At 41.5% G+C, this 25091-nt stretch overlaps 2 protein-coding genes across 2 annotated transcripts in view; one reads left to right on the top strand and one right to left on the bottom strand.

Annotated features, from left to right (window-relative positions):
• dock7 (dedicator of cytokinesis 7) overlaps positions 1 to 25091 on the bottom strand; it is a 46094-nt gene that overhangs the window by 20616 nt on the left and 387 nt on the right. The window contains 19 exon segments of the mRNA XM_079267445.1: positions 320 to 551; positions 1236 to 1322; positions 1477 to 1578; positions 1788 to 1926; positions 3178 to 3248; positions 3482 to 3599; positions 13419 to 13581; positions 13789 to 13882; positions 14016 to 14158; positions 14678 to 14840; positions 15200 to 15280; positions 15912 to 16061; positions 16568 to 16634; positions 16740 to 16825; positions 17086 to 17298; positions 17427 to 17556; positions 17692 to 17760; positions 20400 to 20575; positions 21885 to 21984. Of these exon segments, the coding sequence (XP_079123571.1) occupies positions 320 to 551; positions 1236 to 1322; positions 1477 to 1578; positions 1788 to 1926; positions 3178 to 3248; positions 3482 to 3599; positions 13419 to 13581; positions 13789 to 13882; positions 14016 to 14158; positions 14678 to 14840; positions 15200 to 15280; positions 15912 to 16061; positions 16568 to 16634; positions 16740 to 16825; positions 17086 to 17298; positions 17427 to 17556; positions 17692 to 17760; positions 20400 to 20575; positions 21885 to 21984 (2384 nt within the window).
• Positions 7549 to 11992, top strand: angptl3 (angiopoietin-like 3). Its single transcript, XM_079267448.1, has 7 exons — positions 7549 to 8138; positions 8663 to 8773; positions 8934 to 9045; positions 9165 to 9278; positions 9745 to 9840; positions 10631 to 10903; positions 11001 to 11992. The coding sequence occupies exons 1-7, from the start codon at positions 7608 to 7610 to the stop codon at positions 11183 to 11185; spliced, it is 1422 nt and encodes a 473-aa protein (XP_079123574.1). The 5' UTR covers positions 7549 to 7607; the 3' UTR covers positions 11186 to 11992.

Below are 25091 nucleotides of genomic sequence, written 5' to 3'. Positions count from 1 at the left end.
ACTCATCATTACCAGTTCCCAAAAAGTACAAAAATAATTCTCCGACAAATACATTTTCTGTTCATATTGACGTCGAGTGGAAGCAGATGCAGCGGTGACGAACTTTAGCTTGACACAACGGGTAGAAAATAGCATTCCTGTTGCCATGACCAAATTTAGGAAAACCTTTAACCTTAACTTATATTCATCATTTCTGTAAATAAAAAACGTAAAAATCTTCAACTTGAAGTTGAAGATTGAAGATACCAGCAACCCTAAGCTGTACTAAAATCACTGTGTGATCACGGGCTTTTAGGTTTAGTGAAAAGCATTATCATACCTATCTGCCCAGCAATTACTGGCGGCCGCACTACCATCAACACCAACTTGTCGAGTAGAAGGTGAAGGAATCGAACCACTGGCTCCAGCTGGGAGGAGTTGAGCGCTGCAATGCTGGACTTGAGCTCGGCCTCCAGGTTGTTCTCCATGATGCGCATGTCTCCTATCCTGACCGGGAACATGTGCTCGTCCAGGGCGTGTACCAAGGCAAAGAATTTATCCAGGTACTGGTCCTGGAAAGGGAGAGGGAGAAATTGGTTGGCAAAGCAAAGGCAAGACAATGCAGGAATGGGGGATGTAGAAAGAGAGAATAGAATAGAAGAGAAGAAAAGAGAGTGAAAGATGGATGGTAGAAAAGAAAGGAAAAAGAAGAACCATAACAGTGTTAAAGGTGCCGATAGGTGAAGGAGAAAATGGGGGAAGGAAGTGGACAAACAGAAGTAAGCTTGGTTCTACTCATCTGTAAGTTGGCTCACCAACTGGAAACCACAAAACTGGTGTTACTACAAGAACACAGTATAATCCAGCAAGTCGAATCTGTGCCAGGAGCTTTGATTTATGAGCACATTAGTTTGAGTTAGGCTCCTAGGGACCACAGTCAAGCCCCCCACACCCCAGCCGACACAGAGATGGAGTAGACCTCAGTAAATTACTGCCGAGGCGAGCTTCACCCACTAATGAACTGGTGCTGTGGAGGAATTACTGTGTAAATGTGAAAACACTGCTTGTTTGTTTCTCTTTACTGAAATTCGAAACGATAAAACTGCGGGATGCTTATGAAAATGATTTTCTTTTACACCTATGCTCACATGCATGACATCAACAGGGAAGATGGAAAGTGAAGGGGATGAGACGGAGGTTAATCCTCAAATACTCCTAAACGCTGCAAGCAAAACTACTGTACACAGCACCGTTACCTGTGTGTGGATGGTTGAAGCAGTCACCACTTCCACATTAAATACTCCTCGATGGTTGTCCACCCACTTCATCCCAGGGAGAGGAACCTGAGGGACAAGAATATCTGAGTAAATCTGTGCTGCATTAGCAAAATGAACGTTTTCACAAGAACATTACTGAGCATCCTGTAAATTCATATTTTTTCATACTTTTATACATTTCTTCATACTGTAAACTAACTTGCACCCTTCAGTATCTTACGTCTGGTGAGAGAACAGAGTAGGACTGTGGTGGTTTCTCCAGAGACACGGGCAGACAGAAATGACCCGTCCGCACACGTCCACTCTGCAGCATCGGGATCCACTTTAGACAGGGGACGAAAAAATGAATAGAAAGAGAACGCAGAGGACAAACAACACAGAGGATATTGTTATTTCTCACTAAATTCACTGGCTAGACACATACAAACAAGTAGAGCATGTGTGCTTTTGTATCCTGTCTTGAAACACTTTTTTTTTGTCTTTGGCTTTTGACTCTATGAGAGCTGCTCTGCTTAACGCTCTTTTTCCTACCGTGTATCCCACAGGAGTCTCCAGGGGTGTGTTCTGCTTCTGCTGGCAGCTGACGTGGTAAAAAGTGAAGAGGATGTGGTGGTGGTCCGACAGGGAGGCCGGCAGCTTGATCTTGATCTCATCATGAAAGTCAGGGGACCTGTTGACAGCAGTTAGTAACAACAACATTAAACTACTTAACAACAGTGTTACAGCTGCTTTATAATCAATAAGTTGATCTATTAGGAAAGACAGATATAATGATGTTTTTCCGAACTACGCAGACAGTTAAATAGTTCCCCACCAACTGCCTTGATACTGGTGTGCACATGTTTTTGAAGGGGGAACAAGTCAGTCATGCATATCTCTCGGGTTCTACCGTTGCTTTACAGAGGACAGATAGACTAGTACATTTCTATCAATGCATGTACAAATATGCAAATCAACTGAAAGCTCTATATACTATATTTTCAGCTGTGCCCATTTATAACATGGGAATCTGTGTCTCAAAACAAAATGACAGAAAGAAATGACATAACACATCATAACTCAGTTCAGCGAAATTCTCTTTAGTCCTTCAGGAGGAAACATTGTCTGCAGGCCAATGCCAAGAAACAAACAACCCCCAACTACTGCTAAAAAAAAGGTCACAGAGGGGCCCTCACTTCTCCTGGGAACAAACATTTTGATTATGGACCAGAAAAAGACAAATCCTAGAGGAACAGCACAATGAGCAACTTTGATCACAGAGGAAAAGATAGTGGGCTATTGGCAAAGCACATTACATCAAAGACATAAGTAGATATTCACAAAGGTGGAAGTTTTCCAGATTCCAAAACATTTCTTATAATGGACAGTCTTCGTTCCTCGTCGTTCAATTTTGACAAGAGAAATATTGTGCCACTTCTGAGTGAAAAGCAGACTGTGATTGACCTGAAAGCACTTCTAAGGGCTGGATTACGTCCTGGTCACAGTGGTACATTATTCACAGATTGATTCATTTTTAGCCTTACCGGTGTGACCCCTGGGTGACAAATGACAAACCGCCAGATGTCGTAAAAACACCTGATAGTGGCGATAAAATATGAGAGACCCCCTCAGCTCTTATGTAGAGATGGAAGAAACATGTGCCAAGGACACCACTTTACAATATCCAGAAGGTTCTTTAATGAACACCATCAAAGGCTGGTGGGGTAATAGGAAGTGTAGGATGTTACGGCGACGTTAAATTAAAGAAGGATATTTGCGAATTGAATTTTCAAATCTATCTCATGACAATCATGGAGACCATAAGGCGTAAGCATGTCAGATTTTCATGATACAGAATGATTGTTGTTGCTATAGAGCTTTATTTAAAAATGTTTCATCACCATCCACTCTATAGAGACTACTATAAGGACAAAGAGCTGACCTGTTATGGTACACCACAGCAGTATAAGCTTCTTTAGCGAAATCTGCACAGCTGGACTTCCCAAATATCACCTGAGGAATAAAAGAAATACAATCATGAAGCCATATTACGATGAGTCATGACCATTTGTCAACATGTGTTTACCAGGAGCATATCTGCTAGCATGCACACAGCTGTAGGACAAACATGTGCTGTGAAATGGCAATCGCCCTTAGTTGTCGACACAGCGACACATACTACTAAGATGACCGACTGGACTAATATAAATTCAGGGGTTTTCTTTTCACTTCTCATCATGGCGTACCGGCATTGCATTGCTTGGATCCTCTCCATTCATGAATTGCACTTTGACTGTGATGTTGCGGGCAGAGCCTTGGCGGTTGGCAAAGTTAAGACTCTGAGGGTTTACATACAGCAGATTCCTAAAAGACAGACATGTACACAGACACAGAGAAAACAAGGCACATCATAAATGATGTCATTGAATTAAGTGCACCACGGAAATATGTCAATCTATAAAACATTTGGTTAATTTACATAAAAAAGGTATCCAATGTAAAATTACTGGTATCGAGGTTGAGCGATGGTCATCAAGAGATTAACCATCAGATATATCATTTAAATGACATTGTACACTTGGTTTATTCTGCCTCACAACTAAACATGTGTTGTAAGAAATTATTTAAAATATATTTTATTAATAAAATACTTAAAGTGGTTGGGGGATTTTACAATCCTGATCATTATCGTTGTCACCAAAAGTTATGATATTGTACTGTCAAAAACACTGATGGGAAGGGGGAGGAGACTGCATAATAGGAAGTGCAAAGTCAGCCGGGATCAGCTGACAAACCGCAGTGACGTAGTGGAGCCTGTGGGGGGCGGCCCCACAGAGACCACAGCTGGAACCACAAGGAAGCGTGGGAATCTCTTTGATCTGATTATTAGAATAATTCCCTTCCTCTGTCGCTCTCTATCCTGCATGTCCGAACAACAACAATGGCAGCTTTGAAGTGGGTTGTTGAATTTGAACCGAAATAGACCCCAAGATGACTTCACTGTGAAAACAATCTGAAATCCCCATATAAGCACAATGAGGAAGTGTCACCGATTGGTCGGTTCATCTCATCAGATTCATCTTTGGTTAATCAGTGGACATGAATATTGTGAAAGCAAACTTGGTCTCCCAATAGACTCCCAACTGAACGATGACGGCTAACCACCTTCCCCATTCAGAGACCAGAGGCTACATGAGGGGACAGAGTCATGGTTTGCTGGCTCAACACAAAGGTCAGGATACGTTTCACACCAGTAGGCCAGGTAACAAAGGCACTCTCTAGCAATCCAGAGAGTGCAGACAAGAAAGGTAAATAAATAGCCAGTCTGCCTTGTTAATAGGACAACAAGATGTTGAAGGAGCCCCTAAATTATATTCAAAACTGATTATACCCCCAAATGTATTGAAAACACTGAGCAGAAAGCAGATACAAATAGACAGCATTTCAAAAATTGAATTTAACTTTGGAGGATTAGGATTTATGCTTCACACATATTGTAAACATCAGCTCATTTTGACATTTTTTATCCTCACCAATTGGATGCATGTGCATATTGAATCCATAATGGTTGGGGTTGTTTTCTGTGGTAGTCATAAATACCACTTGATAGTGACCTAGCAGCACTGGATTGTATCTCACCAGTACAAGAACTGTATTCTCCACTCCACACTGACTTTGCACACTCTTCTAAATTAACATGGAGAAGAAAAAATAATAATTAAGAAATATTTTTTGACAAACTGAACTTAAGTTTAAGATGTTAAAACAAAACAGTTAGAATTGAAATTTGGATCAACAACATCTTAGGTTATCCCGAAATTCTGTATAATTTAACCCTTCTTGGTCAACCCAAGTGTCTGTTTCTTAAAAGCACAAGAATCTGTGAAGACATTTTCAAGAGGTTAGAGATCTGTTTAACCTCAACTAAATACTAAAGATAATCTAATAATAGGATTACATGCCAAATCAGACCAGCGGCGTAAAGAGGGGGGGGACTACTGGCCCCTCCCACACTTCTTACACCCATCATAGTTGATCTCAACTACACACCTGTAAAGCTCAGTGACTTCATCTTGCACGGTTGCGACGCTATCACAGAGACAAGATCTGTCCACGGACAGACATTTTAACACAAAGTACTCCAAAGCGCCTCTGTGGTAGTTCCCGCTACAGTAGGCATCTCCAGGACCACATTTTGCCAGCCACACACCATCACGGCTGGTAATAAACAGATGACTCACAGCTGATGACAGACTGACTCAGCCAATTAGGTGCGACAATAGTGAGTGAATGTGATTTGTCATTTTCACCTTGTGGTAAACAAAGGATGGGAGTGGTGGAAGGTATCCACACTCTCCAACCGTGGAACAAAGAACCTAGTCACAGCATGTTCGGAGAAGTCCGCTCACACAGAGGTCAGCACAAGAGGGGATCAATGCAATATATTAAAAAAAAGGTACAAATAAAATATCTTAGAGATAACGGCTAGTAAGAATGAAAATAATCAGTAAAGCTACATTATGGACTATAGACATTTTGAATCAAATAAGAATGCACAAAGTTAGTATTCACAAAATATGATAACATGCACAAAACGGTGTGCAGATCCTGTCACTTAGACTGCTGAGGTGGTTTAATGCAGATTTATCAGGTGGAAAATTCCAAAGCAAATTTTTAACTTGTACAGAATTTGCCAGCTCCTCAGAGAAAGGCGCCAGCAGGCCATGTGAGGTTCAAACCCTGAACCTCCTTGACGCTAAGCCACAATGCTAACCACTGTGCTGGCATGACGGACACTGAATATCAGTACCAGCTTTATGCCGATCAAGCAAATTCCACTCATTCAATTTTTTTTCTTTTCTATAGGACCCTTTCTTTATGCTCTGTCCATATGAAAAAGGTAGCAGTCCCTCATGACAGAGAACTGAGCTGATCCATCCATAAAACCGCAAATGACTAGAGAAAGCTCATTAAGATGACTGTGTGGTATTTTAACGTGCACTGTAACAGCCGGAGTGCCAACATGTTTCCATTTTAAACCAAAGCCAAATATCCCGGTATTTTCTGCTATTTGTGAGTAATACTTTTAGAATAATGTAATAATTGTTTACTTTTGCACTGAAGTGACTGAAAACAAGACCTTTTTTTGAATCTATACATTCCTTTATGAGCACGAAACAAAATACAATGACTGCATGACACAGCAATTATTCTGTCCAGGAGGCCTTTTTCATACCACATAACAGAACACGCTTACTGTAGAAGTTGGGAACCATGCAGCAATGAGTGCCAAAAGTATAAATATTTATTTTCCAATTAAATACTCCACCAAGTCATTTCACTGATTACTTCCGCCTCCCTCTCTAGCTGAAGGTGGATATATTTCACCAATATGTCAGGTCTGCGTGAAACAACTTACGAAGAATCTCCTGTAAAAACTGTTTTTAACGACAGAATGGAAAGAACCTTTCCAAGCTGCACGCTAATCAGTAAACTATACAGTGTATTCCACGTCTCATTTCTGGTGGTATTAAAACATATATCACATAAGGCTAGCAAACTTGGAAAAAAAACAAAATGACAAGGGTTGAGCAATAAAACCAAGATGATGAGTACACACTGTCCAAACTCTCCAACATAATTCATGCACAGTAGCTCAACCCTGGCACAGAGAGAGGGAGCGGGGGGGGGGGAAGAGAGAGAGAGAGAGAGAGAGAGAGAGAGAGAGAGAGAGAGAGAGAGAGAGAGAGAGAGAGAGAGAGAGAGAGAGAGAGAGAGAGAGAGAGAGAGAGAGAGAGAGAGAGAGAGAGAGAGAGAGAGAGAGAGAGAGACTGGTGCTGGGCTGATTCAGCACGAGGCTAAATCAAAGCCAGGAGCATTAATTACACACAGCATTATCAATCAGAGCAAAGTGTGTGCAGGGTTATAAGGTTTGAGATTGATCGGTCTGACAATCCATCAAAAACCTGTGGTGGCCATTGTTGGCTTTCTGCTGATCAGCTAAAGCTCTGCACCACAGATGGAGAACAGGGTAGGGTGTGGTATAGAGAGGGGATTGGGGTTAAATGGGCAGTGGAGAAGGGGCGGGGTGTATGTCATTTGCTCACTGCTGTGATTTGTTTGTTCAGGAGAGGGAGGGCTCGAGAGGAGGTGGGGGTACAGAGTTAAAACATAGTAGGGTTTAATGATCAGCTAATCCCCCCCTCCTCTACCGAGAGGGCAGTATATAACACAGGGCAGCCAGCTGCTCTCCCTTCATTTTAACAGCAAAGAAGTCTGGGCTACAGGCAGAGGGAGAGAGTGTAGTGAGCAGAGGAAAGCAGGAGCAGTGCTAGAAATTATTTCATAATCACAGGATTGGACAAGAAAGTCATGATGAAGCTGTTTTGCCTGTTGCTGCTGCTAGCTAGTTCAACGGCCGCCATCCCTCTAGAGTCCTCGGGTAGAGAGAGGTTCCCCACCCTGCCCTCCCAGGCCCTTGCCACAGCACCGAGCCCAATCGAGGAAAAGTCTCGCTTCGCCATGCTGGATGACGTTCGTCTACTCGCAAACGGCCTACTTCAGCTCGGCCAGAGCCTACGAGAGTTCGTCCACAAGACCAAGAGCCAAATCAACGGCATCTTCCAAAAGTTGAACATTTTCGACCGCTCTTTCTACCAGCTCTCAGTGGTCACGTCCGAGATCAAGGAGGAGGAGGAGGAGCTGAAGAAGACCACTAATTTCTTGAAGGCCAACAACGAGGAGATCAAGAACTTGTCGATGGAAATCAACTCTAAGATCAACGGCATCCTTCAGGATCGCACGCAGCTGCAGAGCCAGGTGGGGAACCTGGAGGAGCGGCTGAAGGGACTGTCGCAGAGCATTTTCCCCGTTGATCAGCTGAGTGAAATGACAACGCTCAAGGTAAAAGTGCACCAAAACTTTCTCTCGACTCCAGCAAAGAATAAAAATGCATTTCACGTACTCTAATGACTCAAAGCAATTTGCCCGATGTGATAACTTTTAATTTGATATGACAATGATGTATTGCTGTATTACAGTAAGGATTATTGATGAACTGTTGTGTTATTGTTTTAGACTTTGTCACAATCCGGTATGTGAGAAATATGGGCGATTGGATTGTGCAAATGATAACCGGCATAAGAAAAGCAAAGTGATTTGCATGTTCTGTTGTTTTGCATGGCCAATAGTTGCTTGGTTTTTCCATGTTATTACTGATAGAATTAACAATTCTACTCATTTAAGAAAGTACGTGCTGGAGAAAAAACTGATATTCAACCTGTAGTCAACAATTTCTTTGACTCAATAGAATCTTCCAAAAAAAAAACATCTTCCAAAGTGACTCACTTGGTGCAAACGTTTAAAACATTGTAAAAAAACAACGGATGTTGTATGGATCGATAATGCTTTTATTATGGTATTTTCAGGAAGTGATCGACTCTCAAGACAAAACAATTACCAGTCTGCTGGAAGCTGTGAAGGAGCAGCACGATCAGCTTGACAACCAGAAAATCAAGATTCTAAACCTGGAGGAAAAGGTAGACGACTATTCAACAGGAGTTCACGACATTCTCTCTTTAAAGGCCAAACATCTGCCATCAGTGAGAACTTGCTTCCTGTGAGAATGAAAGGGAAACTGCTACTTACAGAGCCGACAAGATCATTTAACGTCACAGATGTATTTGTATTCTCTTGCAGCTGAGCGACGACAGCTTTCAAGAGACAGTCGATAAGCCAATGGATTTAGACCCTGCAGCGCCTGATATGTTTGAATATCTGACAGGAAACTCAACTGACCTGGACGTGAACGGTAACATTTTATTGAAATGTATCATCGGTTAATCAAAATGTTGGCATAAATATTAAATGCTCAAAAAGGAGACGCTTGGGGGGGAAATTGAATGCATGATTTTGTTAATTGTGTTTCAGACCTCCCAGTGGACTGCAGTGAGTTGTTTAACAAAGGAGAGACCAAAAGTGGACTCTATGTCATCAAGCCAAACCAATCCGAGCCGTTCAATGTTTACTGCGAAATGGGTTCAGGTGAGTGAGACCACAGCAATCGGAGTACGAGCAACAACATACCGTTTCTGTATTCACAAGCACTTACATTTACAAGATCAAGTATTGCCATTCATGCACGTTTCCAATCAACAAGCCATGAACAATAAACAAAAGCTTATCAAGCTAGATAGCCACAGCAGCAGGTTATCAAAAAGGGCAGACAATGGGGTGGATATCCCATTCACGTTGTCTATAGCCATTTTAGATGACATGCCAGCATTCTGGTCGCAAAAAAAATGCATGACGTGTAACACAACACTGTTAGCTTCTAGAGTGTGTTTGGTGCCTGTAGTCCCACTATGCTAACTGTGCCACCGCCTTAATGGCGTAAAAATCTCTGTCACCCCATTCTGTTTGTACCTTGTTTCTTGATCCTTGTGTAAACTGTTGTGTGGCTAGTACAACAGTAACTTGACTTGCAATGTATTGCTAATCCATTCTATAGATGGGGGTTCAACTGTGATCCAACGCAGGGCAGATGATTCAGTGGATTTTGACAAGACATGGGAAGAGTATGAGAAAGGCTTTGGAGATCTGGAAAGTGAGTACCGGTACTTTTTTAACTTTGTATTGATTTCAGCATATGCCATTTGCCAAAACTATACACATTTGGATTTAGATATTTTCCTTCGAAGGGTTACACAACATTCTTTTCAGACTTTTTGGTCAGGGGGGGGGGGGGGACAATTGCAAGTACTTCCTGTAAGCCTGGTCATCGGAAATAGTAATTGTTACATATCAGTCCTGAACTGAAGACGTGACTTCCTGTATTGTCTGATTACACAGCAGGTTTTGGCAGCTGTCCCTGCGGCATTTACTGGCTCAGACAGCCAGTCATATTGTAGGTGGAGTCATGTACCATTCCAAAGTAAAGGCCCCTCCAGCCATGAATTTTAGTTCTGCTACCTACCTAATGATTATACCTCACAGTTTGGAGCAGCAATCCACCACAACGCAAAGGAAACAAGTGTATAGACATGCATGTCTGCACTGATTACAGATGGGTGTCTCCAAGTGTATTGGCGACAAGTAGAAACTGATAAATTACTGAATAAAAGCAGCAGTGTGAGAAAAACTATCAATACTAAAAAAAAAAAAAAAAAAGTGCTCCAAGGAATTTCCTATTTCAGATGAATTGTACATTTCTGTGGATGGTACACAAGAGACATAAGACGCCAAAAGGTGATCAGTTATTTCTTATCCCATGAACAATCTTTCCACACAAATCAATCTATAACCTCTGGTGATTCACTGCTAACAAACAAAAATGTTTTACATAAAATAACTCCATCCTAACAAGTTCAAAACTGACTACGTATTATGCTATGCAGAGGACTTCTGGTTGGGCTTGAAGAAGATCCACAGCTTCACTCAGCTGGGAGTTTACATCCTGCGTATTGACTTGGACGACTGGAAGGATGGGAAGCACTGGGCTGAGTATCGCTTTTCATTGGAGGATTCCTCCAAGGGCTATACCCTTCACGTGAGCCACTTCTCTGGTGACCTGCCTGATGCCATGACCAACAGAACCGGCATGAGATTCTCCACCAAAAACAGAAACAATGACAACCACCGGAACGCCAACTGCACTCGCAGTTACACAGGTAAAGAGTTTTTACAGGCCGATTCAGAGATGGTACATTTTCTTAAGACCAAGTTGTGTTCATATCATTTATGTCTCTTGTCCTGGCCCTTTGGCAGGTGGTTGGTGGTTCAATGCTTGCAGAGAGAACAACCTTAATGGAAGGTATTCGTGGTTGAGGGCAAAAGGACGCTCTATGAGAAGGAAGGCCATTTACTGGAAGCCTGGCACAGGGTCCTCATATTCCCTCAAGATGACCAAAATCACCGTACGCCCAGCCCCCGCTGCTGAAAGCTTCAATTGAACCCCACAAGTCATACCTTTTTCTTACAACACCACTGACATTTTCCACAAACATTGATCAAATCCAACGCTCAGCCAAAAAGTTCTATTGAAGTGGAACGTGACGTAACACTGACACATTCTCAGTTTATCTGCATCATTAAGTTGATTGCTTGCGTACAGCGTACATGCCAAAAAATTTCAGAAACTGCTGACCTGTCGCAATGATGCAACCGTGCCATACAGGTCATTAACCTATTGGGTATAATCAAGCAAGGACGGTAGAATTGCCATTTTGCAACATCTGCAATCATTTGCAAAAATGGATATACCCGTTTCAGTGCTGGCTGCGAAATGCAACAGTACTGCAGTAGGAAAGAAAGCTATAAGGAGAGATTACGAAGCAGTTCTAAAAGCTGAGATTGCTTGGCTGGAACAGAGAACTTAAATGTATTTGACAGCTTCTATGTTGATAAAGCTATTTGAAATGAATATTATCTTTGTGATGTGAAACTGTTTCATGTTTCCAGCAGGTTATTACATAAGACATGCACATTATATAAGTCAATGTTCAAGAGAAACACTGCATCTCCAACATCTCAAAAGGTGTCAATGCTAGTGATTTGGTTTTTCCAATGAACGTCATTTTTCTGCAGATATTTTACACTGATTCATCCTTAGTTTCATGGAACACAATCCACAGAGTGGGGGCAATGTCAGCAGTCAAATACTGTACAAAATGAGAGAAAGAGAGCTTTGGCAGCACAATGATGAGGGTTTTTGCTTTGTTTGTTCTATTTTTTTTACTCTGTAAAGTATTTAAACAATTGCATGCTATTATATCACTTCTGCTGGTATTGTTAGAAAAACATAATTTCTGTGTATTTCCAAATTGATTGAGTCATATTGACTCTTGTACATTATTACAATATAGCTGTACTGTAAATGTGCCTCATACTAACACGCCATCCTAATAAGTAGCTATATGCTCTAACAAAACATATTTATGAAGTCAAAATAAAAATCTTGTCTAAATGACGAACACGTTTCTTAAAGTGTGCTGATATATAACTTTGTATTGAACTCAATCAAATTGAATGTCACTTTAGTATTATATGTATGATGAAATACTGCCATCACAGTCAGTAAGACAGTATACTCATTCAAAATCTAAAACAATCGCTAAAACAATATATTACTTAAAAATGTGGCTGCCTCCATTTGCATGCTTCCACATTGCTGTAATCTGCATGAACGTTTTGTGTTTTCCAGCTCAGGACCTGTATCGTCCTGCTTACGGCTCATAATCTTCATCAAGTTTAGTAACTGTTCAGGTTCTCAATGACGTCAGAGAGTATAGTCGACATACATATATACTCAAAGGAAAAGTACATCAAAGAACTAGGTTTATGAAAGAAAAAATCCTGTGAACCCAGACAACTGCCTTCGACATTGAAATAAGTCAAAGAATATTACAAATGCAATAATTAGGATTTCCTTTCACCTAGTTCTGCTGGCTCTCAACTAGGTCAATCTACAATAGGAAGGGAAACCAGACTCTGGTTATTTGCAGACAAACAAGGCGTGTTGTGGTAGCGCGGTCATGTCAGCAGCAACGTCTGGCAGTGACAACATCTCTCAAAGTGACCTTTCCAGAAACAGCACTTGTTCACATGGAACATGGACGCAGTCCACTGGCTTTCAACCAAGAGGTGAACATTAACGAGACACAGTGTCAGACATCACTGTGCAAAGCTGGATTTGATTGAACTGATTTCTGGCTTCAAGCTGTGTTCAGGCTTTGATTGAGGTTGTTGTCCTTCACGGACTAAACGATCACTACAGGGAGTTTGCATCCGGCTCATGGAGCATGTGGCGTTTTGCCTATTTTCACCTGTATTCTCTAACAGGCAATCAATGTAACTCTCAACAGAACAACAGCTGCTCATGGTTATATCCATCTATAGTCCTTGGATATGTAAATCATTTCCAAAAAAGCAGTTAACTGTGAAAATGACTGTTGAAATTTGACATTTGTACAGCCAACTGAGCTATGCCTGAATGACAGGTATGAGAGGGCTATGTTTAAATACATTCCATATCAATTCATTCAAAAGTCGCTTTACAACGAAAAACATCTTGTATTTTGTGCAACCTATTGACAAAAAAAAAGCTTTATCTTGACAAAATTGACCAAACTGAAAGATATGAAAACAAAGGCTCAGTTTCCCGTACTCAAAATGTTTTTTCTGTACCTGTATTTGGTGTTTGGCACATAGACGTCCCTGGCAGGGAACTCCAGGATCTCCCTGGTGGGGCGTACCCTGCTGTCTGGGTAAGGTTTGACCTGCAGAAGGTCAGGGGTCAAGCAATAGTGTGGGTTCTCCGGAGCTGGAGAAATGTCCAACTTCAACTGGGCTGTGGTGACAGAATGACAGAATGGAAAGGGAGCGAGTGTACGGGGAGGTAAAGAAAGAGAAAAGGTGATTAATTTATTTGAAACATAAGTGGTTCACGTCTTCAAATTTCCAAGTAATTCAAGGGAATCGTGACAACAAATGGAGATGAGCATCAGGTTAACAACTACTGATGGGATAAATAATGACTCAATCAAAATGATTGTACCTGTGATGGGTCTGAGTCTCCTCAGCACCGAAGAAGGCCTTCTCATGTCAGCTAAGAACTTATACAAGTCCTCATCACTCAGTCTGTCCCCCTCCTAAAACTCATGAATATTTCATCCAAAATTACACAGAGAAAGCTGAACGGTGTATGATAAGTAAGAGGACATATCAGCCCAATCAGTGCTTAAAAAACATGTATCAGACTTGTATATATGTGGTTGTGGAGACCTGTTTGAAAAAGTTGGTGATGGTAAGTGTCGCAGGTCTAAATCCTGTCAGACTGCATGACTCGTCTCCACTGGTGGTCCTCTCCAGGGAACGCCTTCCTATGATGCTCGAGTTCCTCCGTTCTGACCATGAGCCTTTTCTCTCTGCACACAAGGGGGGCAAAAACAGCAGCATTTTAAAAACTTAAATTCTGTATATTGACAGAATATTCTTTTATTGGATGCTACAACAGGCTCAAGTTTAATCCCATATTTCTGACCCATGTGACAGAGAACATACATTTCTCTGATCTGCCTAGCAACAAAACAGCAGCCACCACAATCAGCATCAAAGATACCCTGTGAGGTTAAAGGTTAGACAAACACCAAAGGTCACACTCAAAATAGCACACCGAGGATCAATAAAGCATGATGTTTTGCTCTGCGTTTGAATTTTTCTTGTACTATTCGTTGTTGGCCCATGAGCCTTTGGCGTGTATGTATTTGTTACATTTTGTTTTACAAAGTCAGGAACTGTATCTGGCATCAGATCGGTTCTCTGTATGAGCAGACACCCAAAGCCCAGCTATCGCTTTCTGTATCTGGACTGAAAACCCCTCACTGAGATACCATATGTTTGCAGTTACAATCCAAAGGGTTGTGTTAAAAAAGGGAATGTCAGACCTGTGAGGCTCATCTCCAGCTCCGTATCTCTCTCAAGACTGCCGGCACTGTTCACGATGTTCATCAGGTGGATGGCGGTCCAGGCGAAGGGCATGCGGTAGCGGCCAAGACGTTGGCAGAACTGCTCTGACTGGCCACGAAGCTTCTCTAACTTCTCTTTATTCTACAAAAAAAAAAAAAAAAAAAGTTCACTTAAGTTTGTTAAATCTGAGATTTAAACAAAAAATAAAAAACCTTAGCTTGCATTACCCTAACCCTTGCATTACATAATAATAACCTTATATTAGGGTTTACGTATTCACTCATTCATTAAAACTTGATTATAAATTGTAGAACATTTAGGTGATAATATGGTTTGCATTGCCTGGAACAGCGATGTCATTTTAAAACTGAACATTTGGCTAACATAATGGATAAAAATAGAACATAGTTATTATCTGTAACAGGATCATTATAATTCACTTAAGACATGCCTCAAAAGGTTTTATGTGGCATTTGACATCTCATTTACACGGACCATACCTTGGCAGCATCTGACTCTTTGAAGACCATGTAAGGCTCAGCACACTCTCCAATATCACCTTGCTGCAGTACCTTTTCGAGCTGCAGACAAAGCACATACATTTAGTTACCTCCCTCACACACAGCAGCGAAAGGATCAAAATGGGACAAAGACTGACCTTCAAATTACGGTATTGGCCTGACACAACACTATCTTCTGGAAATTACGTTTAAAAAAAAAGTGGATGTCATATTGCGTTGGAGGACCATTCAGGGATCATATATCCGTTTTAAACAGAAACCAGTGTAACACTGGCTCCGACAGAGACTACTGCATTATGAGTTGTTTGCAGCATTAATGCAATTCGGCTAACAATCTCCTTTAAGTCCAACATCACAGTATCAATAATTGATGGTGTCTCTCAGGGTGAAACCTACAGGGGTTTCTAATGGCTCGTGTAGTGCGTTGTGCTGCCATGAAGGAAATAATGATGAGTGAAAAGGTGTCGAAAGCAGCGACCAACATCTTTACTGCTGAAACAGACCTTCGACTGAATCATCCGTTATGCCTAATTTCCACTATATAGTTTGGCTGGACTCGACACTTTTGATGCAAGGTTCTTTTCTACATTTTGTTTTCCAAAGTGGTATCTTCAAAAATTCTTACGTCTTACACACAAACGTATCTATTTTTTTTCCTAAATCAAGACTAAATAAATCAGAACTGCGTGACCTTGATGACAAGGAAGACGTCCTGGGAAGGGTAGGAGATGGAGAATATGGCAGAGCGTGCCAGCGTAGAGATGGCTGCCGTCTGAATGTGCGGACGAAGCATCCCCTTCGTCTGCTCAGAGTTTAAGTCAAAGAAAAAGGTCTCCGATATCTGAGGGACACATCCAAACAGACGCACAGGTGATTAGAACACAATCATAAAGTACATTTTAAATGTCATCCATTGTCCACACCACAACCATATTCAATCATCACTTTTGAGTGAATGGCTATGTCACAGCAACCGGATTTCTTCCTTGTAGTGGCTGACAATCAGGATAACATATCAGTAACAAATGACCCACTTGGTAAAGTAATGGAGCTCCAGTGCAGAGCAATATATATGAGAGATTTACTTGTCAAGGCAACTGCTACCCTCTAGTGTTTGTCAGCTAAAGGAAAGTGGAGAGAACCAACAATGGATGATCTTCTTCAGACAGATACATGGTTACAGTTTATGATTTAACTGCATTCCTACAAGCATAACAGGGCCACAACATAAAGTTTTATAGTCAACTCATCAAATTCATTTTGGCCTCCCAACAATTTTAATGGTTTGCAGAAGTGACAACAACAACTCAGGGCTGAGGAGGCACTGAGGAAAGGATAACAGCGTACCTTTTTCTTTTCCTTGACATCGTATAAGGCCAAACTGGCAAATATCGGTTCAATTTCGATCTCAAACCTTCAAGGAGAGAGGAAAAAGGAGTGGGGTCAGCAGAAAGCAGCAGTTAAATAAAAGAGTTAAAGGCTTTTTTCCCCCCTGAAAAAAAGGCTGTCCACCACTTACTTCAAGGACAAGCACTTGACGAGTAGCCTCTGGCCAAAGTGTTCTTTTGGTACTTCAGGCACACAGTGGCGCTCAATGGGCTCCTCCTACACAGTCAGAGAAGATCACAAACACAAAAAAAATCAGTAACTCTTATTCAACACGACTGTGAATATCCACGCTGTGATGAAAAACTGATTTGTGACATCCTGGGACTGGTTTAAAACACAGAAGATTGAATTCATTGCCTTACTTGGACTGAGTAACCTTCAAAACTTCTACAGACAAGTACAAAACGTACATACAGATGTAATGGTGACTGGCAGAAAAAGGGGTTCCAGCGAAAGTAAACGGGTGAAAGGTCTACCTCATCGAGGGCCGGGTGCAGCGCGAAGACTTCGCGGTGGCGGTTGGCCTTGCGATGCTCTTCGTTGTGCCTGTCGATCTCCTCGTTGGGGGCCCGGTCGAGGAGGTGAGGGAGGAGGGCATCGGGGAGGGAGTTCTTCAAGTCAAAGATGCTGCAGGCCCAGCTGCCACGCGGGGTGTCGTCTATAGACATCGACCGCCGCTTCAGGTCATCCTACAGGACAAACAACACAAAAAAAATATCTAACTATTTATGTGGTCATCCAAATATCTTTCTATCATCAATCAGAATAGAGATCACAAATTTCCTTTTTTTTTTTTAACAACTTAATGATTAAGTACCTGGTCATCCTGGTAGCTGCTGCTGTCTGGCATCTCATCCACCTCAAACACTTGTTTGGGCAGGCCCTTCTGACGCTCCTTCTGCTTATCCAGAGTGTTGGGGTTAAAGCCTGTACCAAGCTTGTGGTATCTAATGGAGAAAAAGAGTCCTGTGCTTAACATTAATGCTCAATGTCGTCATCACTTTTTACAGCTATAATGTCAATATTAAAGAGTTAACGAGTGAAATCGGGTGATAAAATAATTCCACACAGTGAAGCCTTACCTTCTGTTGACGACGGTCCAATCTTCCGTGTAGGATCTGACACAGTCTCTGACATGAGTATCAGTGTCCCTGAAGCCAGACACACTCAATCAATCAAACACGTTGGATTTTAACAGCACGAGTCACGCTTTAAACGCATTAGTCTCGGTGCACAAAGATGACAGGCTATCAGGCTGATGTGATTTAATCTTCCTGGTACATCACACAGTGACATGCACTTGCAATGTTTGTGTCAGACCAAGAGCCAAAGCTGCAGTAAGTAATGACATTAAGCCCACGAGCCTTTCATCTTTAAACATGTGGTGCAGTGCAGTGACTGAACACTACTTTGCAAACTTTTGAAAAAAATGTCCGCCTTTTGCTGACGTCACTATAGCCTCCAAAAGTCCAAAAGGAATAACAGCAAAATCAGAAAAAGAAAATTATAAGAGACATACACAAAAAAAAACATTCTTTTACTTCTTTAGAAGGGAGGCGATTGGTCTGATTAGGTTACTTTACTAATGAAACTCCTTGTGTGCCGCATCGAACACAAAGCAGGGAAATGGAAAGATAGAGTTCGCAAAGCCTTATGGCCATGTGGCAGACAATTTGAAGAGGGCAGCGTGGCAAGTAATAACGTTTACCATTTAATAAATGATAATAGAGATGGAAAGTGGAAATCAAATGTGGAACCACGTGGTAAATGTCTAAAGACAGTAATCATAACAACATTTTACATTTCAATACTCTGGTTCAAATTCAGACTCAGGGATATTTTATCAATAATCTTTATAACAATATTTGCTTAATGTTTATATATTTTTATGAATTCAAGTAACTAAATGTATTTAATCTAAAAAAAGTATATGCCTTTAGTGATTGAAAGCTCTGACAAGGAACTTTCATTCGGTGTTGATTTTGGTGGTCCCTGCAGGCTAAAGTGGTGGTGTTAGTTCCAGAGTCCCTTTAGAAAAGTTATTAATCCTACTTGAAGGACCGAGAATACTTTGTGTCTGTAGCTGATTACACATCAGAGCTGACTAAAATGACATGTGGTGTTCCCCAAGGTTCAATACTGGGGCCTCTTCTGTTCAACATCTACATGCTTCCTCTAGCTCAGATTATGGAAAACAACAAAGTGTGTTATCATAATTATGCAGACGACACACAAATCTACATAACTATGTCACCAGGGGACTATAATCCCATACAAGGGCTGGGTAACTGCATTGAACGAATCAACAACTGGATGTGCCAGAATTTTCTTCAATTAAACAAAGATAAAACAGAAGTAATTGTCACCGCTCAGCTTCAATCACTGATGTTAAAACCCGGACTGGACTACTGTAACGGTGTGTTTACAGGTCTCTGTAAAAAGTCAGTCAGAAAGCTGCAGCTGATTCAGAACGCTGCAGCTCGAGTCCTCACTAAGACCAGGAGGGTGGATCACATCACTCCAGTTCTGAGGTCTTTGCACTGGCTTCCTGTCCAACAAAGAATTTACTTTAAAATCCTGCTGTTGGTTTACAAAGCACTGAATGGTTTCGGGCCAAAATACATCTCTGATCTGCTGCTACCTTATGAACCATCCCGACCCCTCAGGTCGTCTGGGACCGGTCTACTTTCTGTTCCCAGAGTCAGAACTAAACATGGAGAAGCAGCGTTCAGTTATTCTGCTCCACATATCTGGAACAAAGTCCCAGAAAGCTTCAGGTCTGCTGAGACCCTCAGCTCATTTAAATCAAGATTGAAGACCTTTCTGTTTGCTGCTGCCTTTAATTGAACCACATTCAATTAATATATTAATCAATTTCCTGCATTTCTGCATTTTACGACTGCATTTTATTTCTTACACTGTTTTTTAATGAATGTTCTTAATTGTTTTTAAATCTCCTTTCTTTTGCCTTATGTTTTGATGCTTTTAATGGTTTTATGTGAAGCACTTTGAATTACCTTGTTGTTGAAATGTGCTATACAAATAAACTTTCCTTGCCTTACTCCAGCAGGGTCTGACAGTCTGCCCCACACAATCCTGGTTCTGGTTGTCCCGTGCACGCAATCATGAATAAACATTTCCAGTGTTTCCTGTAGGATTTGTTGTCGCAGCGGGCTGGTGGTCATCACACCGGGTTTAACTGTGTAACGGCAGCAACAGATTGTTTGCTGATGCAGTCCGGGATCAGCAAACTGTCCGTTTCTGCCGTTACTCAGGTTTAGCACCTTGTACTTAGGGCACAGTTTGGGCTCGACGAGCGGCGCGCTGTTCCTTGCTCAACGCAGCAAAAAGCCGTCATGGCGCCTCACACGGCATTGGAAATAATGGGTTGCATGGCGCAGTGGTGCGGTTGTCGCGTTCTGTGTAAAATACCTTTGTTTGAAACACTCATTGTGAGATGTGGTTTTACATCGACATGAGATTTCACGTTGGTGGCTAAAACGAAGCTAACGTTAGCTGCATTTGTCCCTGCAAAGCTTTCTGTGATTAAGACAATGATGGCCAACTTGCACCAGGGAATTGATAGTAGTATGTATTAAGTTGAGACTAATGAAGTGAGTAAAGATATTGATGACCAAGTTTCTTCTTTTCTTTCACGATTTGTGGTGTTCATGGAAAACACTACCGGCCTTGTCCACAGGGGCCGGCAAAGTCAACACAAAATGATAGTTCCTTGTAGTTGCTTTACCGCCACAACTACTTCAGTATTTCAATCGCACAGCACCCTTACCCTTCCTCCGGGACGGCTTGCGCAACTGTGCGACACTCCCTGGGTGTGTGGATGACCTCGATGTCATCTGGGGGGAACTCAATCAGATCTCTCAGGGGACCTGACTCAACGATGGGAGGGTGAGTGATGAGGTACTCCTCAAAATCCACCGGCTCCACCGCCTCTGTGAGGGGAACCTGGTGAGCAGTGAGGGGGGGGGGGGGGGGGGGGGATCAGAGGGATGGGAAGAGTTCATTAGCTTTGAAGACTTTGTCAGCTATTCAGTTCTCCTGTCTGCACCTCTTCTTATTTTTAATGTACATAAATGTCTTGGCAAAGTCTTAAAAGTCTCTCGTTTGAGGCTTTAGGGAATGGATTCCCCATAAAACATCTGAGGAAAGTAACAGAGCTTACAGCACTAACGGGTCCACAATATGGGGGTGATTTCTGTTGAGAGGAAAATCACTTCTAAAAACAGATACATTTGTGATTTGGGCGAATGCTTTAAAATGCCATCAAAGTGATACAAGCAACCAGATTAGCAAGTGTGCTACAAGCTCAGCCTAATGGTTTTGCTGGTCTGACGATGCTTCTAAAATGACAAACCCAAGGGGAATCTCTGTTTCAGCAGGTTCAGTTTAAGTGTGAAAGTGTGCTTAGGTTTGTATCTCTCTCGCTCTCTGTCTCTCTCTGAACATGAATACCTTTCAGAGTTTAATTAAAAGCCAACTGTAGCCCAAACTAAGGAGGGGACGGGGAGCATTTGCTGGTGTTGTGGCTCCGGGCTGCTCAGGGGGAATTTGGCACTCACCCTTTAACAAACATATTGTCTGGCCTCAATCATTTGTAACCCTACAAACACTGCAGCAGAAATTGGATGTGGGGAACAGGCCAATCAACGGTTAACCCTCATGGTATTTACAACAACAGCTGTGCGGCCATTCTAATAAACAGAAAATGACATCCTTGTCTTAGGTTGTAATATTGTGGTGAGACCAATGTCAGCAGGCATCGCTACTGTTAAAATACTACACTTGTAAAGTTGTATATGACAAAAGGGACCAAGTAGCTTTGAGCAACATTTGATGATGCATGTCTAACATTTAAGCTACATTTCAACCCCTGCAAAATGTTATCGTTCAAATCAAATCTACACTCTATAGCTACATATAAAAACATCTTAAGAATGGTAACAAGTTTGGCACAGTACATTGTTTTCCAACCAGCACAGAGTGTGATTTCTTTACACCAAAACAAATACAGGCACGTGAGCAGAGAGTTCATCAGTGTGTGTGTTTGTTTTCCCAACAAAGCAGACACCAGAATTCTATTTGGGCTAATGTGAAAAAACAACAGCGTCTCAACTGTTGACAGCTGAGACACTGTCATTGTAATTTATGCTGTGTTTTCAGACTATGCAGCAGCTGCTATCACACTTGTGTGATGATCAAAGACTCGATATCAACAGCAGGCTCCGGCCTTTCACCGGTCTCTGAGACAACTCACTGTGTTGCTTGTTGCGGCCCCGACGTTGAGGTTCTTGAATAGTTGCGGGGACCCCCCATACTGGCCAGCAATCTGCTTTCTGACCTCTGCTGCCACAGTCCTGCATACAGAGGAGAGGTGGGAGGGTTTAGGGAGGGAGGAAGAGAAGTCTGTGTAATGATGCACAAACTAGACACTGTTGGCTTTGTTGTTATGACTGAGAATCACAACAATACAATACTGTAACAATGTTTGGCCATAATAATAATAATAATAATAATAATAACAATGGGAGAAAACAGGTGATTCTGCAAAACACAAGACTGAAACACACTCCGCAATGATACATTATGATCGATACTGCAAGGCACTCTTCTATTACACAGCCTAAAACCTGTGGAACTGAAGAGGGAATTACCCCCTTAAATAGCCTATTAAGCATCATGAGCTTATTGTCATAATATATCAATTCTGCAACATCTCTTACCTTGTTCCCTGTCTCTCGCTACACTGTGAGAACTGTTAAATAAAGGCAAAACTGAAGACAAAATACATTTTTTTTATATTTCAGATATGTGTGCGAATCAAAAGAGAAAACAATCGCCGCTCCGGGGCCAACAGTATCACAAGATAAAGCCAATTTTACCTTATAATTCAATCAAATACATTCAGTTCTAAGGATAAGTGGTATTCATCATTTTAGCTGCGAAAAGGGCATTAATAAAAAAAAGAGTAATAAATTGCAATATTCATACATTTCCATATATCAAACTGTTATTCCTGGAGAACATAAAATGAGTTTAATGTTAAAACAAAGTGGCTAACATTATGCAATAATATTGTATTGTGAGATATTTTATGGTTTCAAACTTTCAATCCAAAGTGACACCTGATGACACTTACTGTTATTCAACTGAAATAAATCAACATATTAAAAGCATTCCTTCACACTGCTGGATTTTGTTATTTTTTACCTGAAATACATGAAGCTTTTAAAGATTAGGCTTCCTAACTTGAACAATTTTACACGCAATTAGGATTTTCTCTGTGTCTCATAGTCTAACCGTGTCGCTTCGGACAAACGCCTATATTCCACCCAGACAGAGGGGAAAGAAACAAGTGAAAACCTCTGGACCCCAGTGGTCAGCACAAAGCTCTTGCTGTTCAACAGCTGCTGTTGCCACACTCATACACAGGTGCTCTAAATCACAGCAAGCACCGAAAACCACTCAGACCTTTGCCTTGAACAAAAACACAACGCAGCAAGTAGCCCAAAGTGACACGAACAAATAACAAATTTGAACCAAGGATGAGGTTCAAAACTCTGAAGGCACAAGGTGACGTTACATAGGTAACACAGAGGCTGTATGGATCCAACCATTAGGATTAACTATGTGTATTCATTACGTTCCTTCATAAGCAACACCCATCTTCTGTTTGTCTTCGCTCTCCATTCTGAAAGCACTATCACAGTGACTAGTTTGAAGGTTACAGTAATGGTGGTGAGCAAGGATTAGGTGCGATCCAGTCAGCAATGTTGCAAAACCGCAATCGTCTGAACAGAGTCTGGTTTCCCTTAAAGCCACCGTAGTGCTGCTGAGTTCATCACTGTTCCATCATAAAGAAATACAAGGTTGCAAAACAGAGGAGGTTTAAGCTAATCTCCTACAATGACAGCTGCATGGCCCGACTGGCCAGTTTTAAGATGAACTTCATTTAGAAGAACATGATAACGTGCTGTAGTAGAGATCCAGTGGCCCTCTGCAGTGCAGCGCTGTTCACAAACGGAGAAAGGCAACGGCACTGAACCGACAAACACATTCCACAGTCCTCCCACCAGACCTTCACTCAGCACAAACGAATAACTCGGGTAAACAAACAGCCGTCTCTATCTTGAAGATGGTAATAACACCGCTAACTCCCGGGGAAAAATATATTAAATGGTGGCATTTGAAGATCATACTATAAGAGAACCATTCAACTTCGACATGTGGTGTAAACTGCTGGGTTAAAGTCACTTTAGTAACACAAATTGAGTCATTTTGTTTGTTTGCCTCAATGTGTGACATAAGCTAACTTACTTCCATTGCTAAAAATCACTTAAAAAGGTGGAATTGAGGCTCTTTTTTCCCCATAGGTAAATGAACATGAGCAACATTAAAAGAGTCTGAAAACAGCAAACACATTTTTAACCTTGTGTTTCGGGAAGTTTCACTGAGATTTCAACTGCACAAATGCATGACGTGAATACAATATCACAAAGACTTGCACAGTATAGTTGTGATACAACAGCCAACCACCTTTGTGACGTTTAAAATGCTTGTTTCCTGTTGAAACTGTGTCAGAAAGTAGTCTCCTCAGCTGACCATCCCATCAGGCATCTCAGCCTCATCCTGTGTAAACAACCTGCCATGAGATGGGGCATTCTCAATCCACAGAAATCAATACGAAAACTCTCAATAATAGGACGTGGTTTTCATTAACGGGGACTGGATTCACACTATAATAGAAATGCAGGCAACACCAGCAAAGTAAACATCCTGACATCCACAATCACAGCAGACACAACTTCAGAATCCAACATGCAATGTTTTGTCGAAGAGAAGAAAACAGAGAAGATGTGTATGTTCTGCAATAATGTAGTTTTTACATATAGAAAACTAAATGCATTATAACAGATATTCCTCTTCTCCAACTCATCATGATAAACTCTCCAGAAGGGTGTAAAAGTTAAAATGTCTGACATTGATTCGGAGGAAAAACTGAATCAATAAGCAGACAAATATTAGTTTTCTCTCAATATTTAAACGATTGACTTGACTGTGAATTCAATTATCAGCAAAACATGTTTGTGTTGATAGTTAGACAACAGAATATCTATCTATCAGCTGGGATGATGGTATTTGACAGCTCGCACAAAGACCTTTGTTAAAGAGATTAACGTACTTTGATCTGTCTGAGAGGCGATGGAGAGATTAATACATCGCTGTTCACTAGCTGCTGATGGAGGCTTTTGTTTCCAGTCTCACTGTATTACAATGATCTCTCTTGTCAATGGGTTCTCGCTTAAAACACAACTTAAAGTTCAGTCTCATCTCTACCGTTAGTGCCCACTAGCTTCCCATCGTTAGCTAACGTTACAGTAGGCAGGTTAGCCAACTGTCAAAAATTAACAGTTTTCAATTTACAGTGAGTCCCTTTCGTTGCGGATAACGACCGAAAACCCGA

Source organism: Melanostigma gelatinosum (assembly GCF_949748355.1).
Source record: "Melanostigma gelatinosum genome assembly, chromosome: 4".
Classification (NCBI taxonomy): domain Eukaryota; kingdom Metazoa; phylum Chordata; class Actinopteri; order Perciformes; family Zoarcidae; genus Melanostigma; species Melanostigma gelatinosum.
The sequence above is the reverse complement of the archived record's forward strand: the minus strand, read 5'-3'. Positions and strand labels throughout refer to the sequence as shown.